Here is a 937-nt window from a genome sequence, read left to right as displayed (position 1 = left end):
GAATCTTGTAATATTCCTTGTATAAAAAAATTAAATAAATAAAAAGTAAATAAAACTAAATTAAAACTTTTGTCTTCTTCTGTATAAGGAAAGTTTAGATTCATATTTTTTCCATTCAATGTTAGTAATTTATTTAAAAAACTTAACAATATTATTTTTGTTTAACGTTGATAACATTATTAGAAGATTTTTTAATAATAATAATCTAAATTTGTAAATTATTTATTAACATATTTTTATAGTAAATCAAAATTAGATAAATACCTCTACAGGTTTTCTCCGTAAAACAATAAAATTTTCTGCTCTCATCATCATGAACCTCATGAATTTGTGACAAAGAATTCGCTCAATTTCATCTGCTTGTTTGACAGCTATGCTGATACGAAGTGAATTAACAGAGCCTTCAATTAAAACCTTCTCCTTTTCATTTCTACTAATTACCACTGGTGTTAATAATAATTCTTTACTACTTCTGTAATATAAATATAGAAATATGAAACTTTTAAATATTTTGGATAAATTCTTTTAAAAATTATTTTTACCTCACTTCAACTTCTGGTTTATTATGTCTTTCAACTACTTGTGATGAGAAGTTCTCTAAACACATGGCTGCATTCAAGGTATGCCGAACTGCTGTTAAATATGGGCGAAGTGTTGCAGCCTAAACAAACAATTTGTGTAAAATTTATAAAAAAAATTAGCAATCTGGTGAAGTTTTGTCAGAATAATAATCCATATTAAGAATGACAAAAGAAATATTTATTGAATTTAAAAATATAATATTGNAAACATGTACACTACGAAAACAACAAAATAAATTATTCACAAACAATGAAAAACTTTTCTACAGACAAATTAGTACCAAAACAAACACTGATACACAGCACAGTGGCACACCAACAGAAGAACTCACAACATATTGATCTTCTCTTTGGTC

The 937-nt window shown here is 25.6% G+C and overlaps 1 protein-coding gene across 1 annotated transcript; it reads right to left on the bottom strand.

Annotated features, from left to right (window-relative positions):
- Positions 1-252: 252 nt before the first annotated feature.
- LOC111628096 (actin-related protein 2/3 complex subunit 4) lies at positions 253-691 on the bottom strand. Its single transcript, XM_023371819.1, has 2 exons — positions 543-691; positions 253-472 (listed from the first exon to the last, which is right to left on the bottom strand). Exons 1-2 carry the CDS (start codon positions 605-607, stop codon positions 253-255), a joined length of 285 nt encoding a protein of 94 aa, XP_023227587.1. The 5' UTR covers positions 608-691.
- Positions 692-937: the final 246 nt, after the last annotated feature.

The sequence above is a fragment of the Centruroides sculpturatus genome, unplaced genomic scaffold (assembly GCF_000671375.1).
Source record: "Centruroides sculpturatus isolate CEXI.00-Female unplaced genomic scaffold, Cexi_2.0 scaffold430, whole genome shotgun sequence".
In the NCBI taxonomy this organism is placed as follows: Eukaryota; Metazoa; Arthropoda; class Arachnida; order Scorpiones; family Buthidae; genus Centruroides; species Centruroides sculpturatus.
The sequence above is the reverse complement of the archived record's forward strand: the minus strand, read 5'-3'. Positions and strand labels throughout refer to the sequence as shown.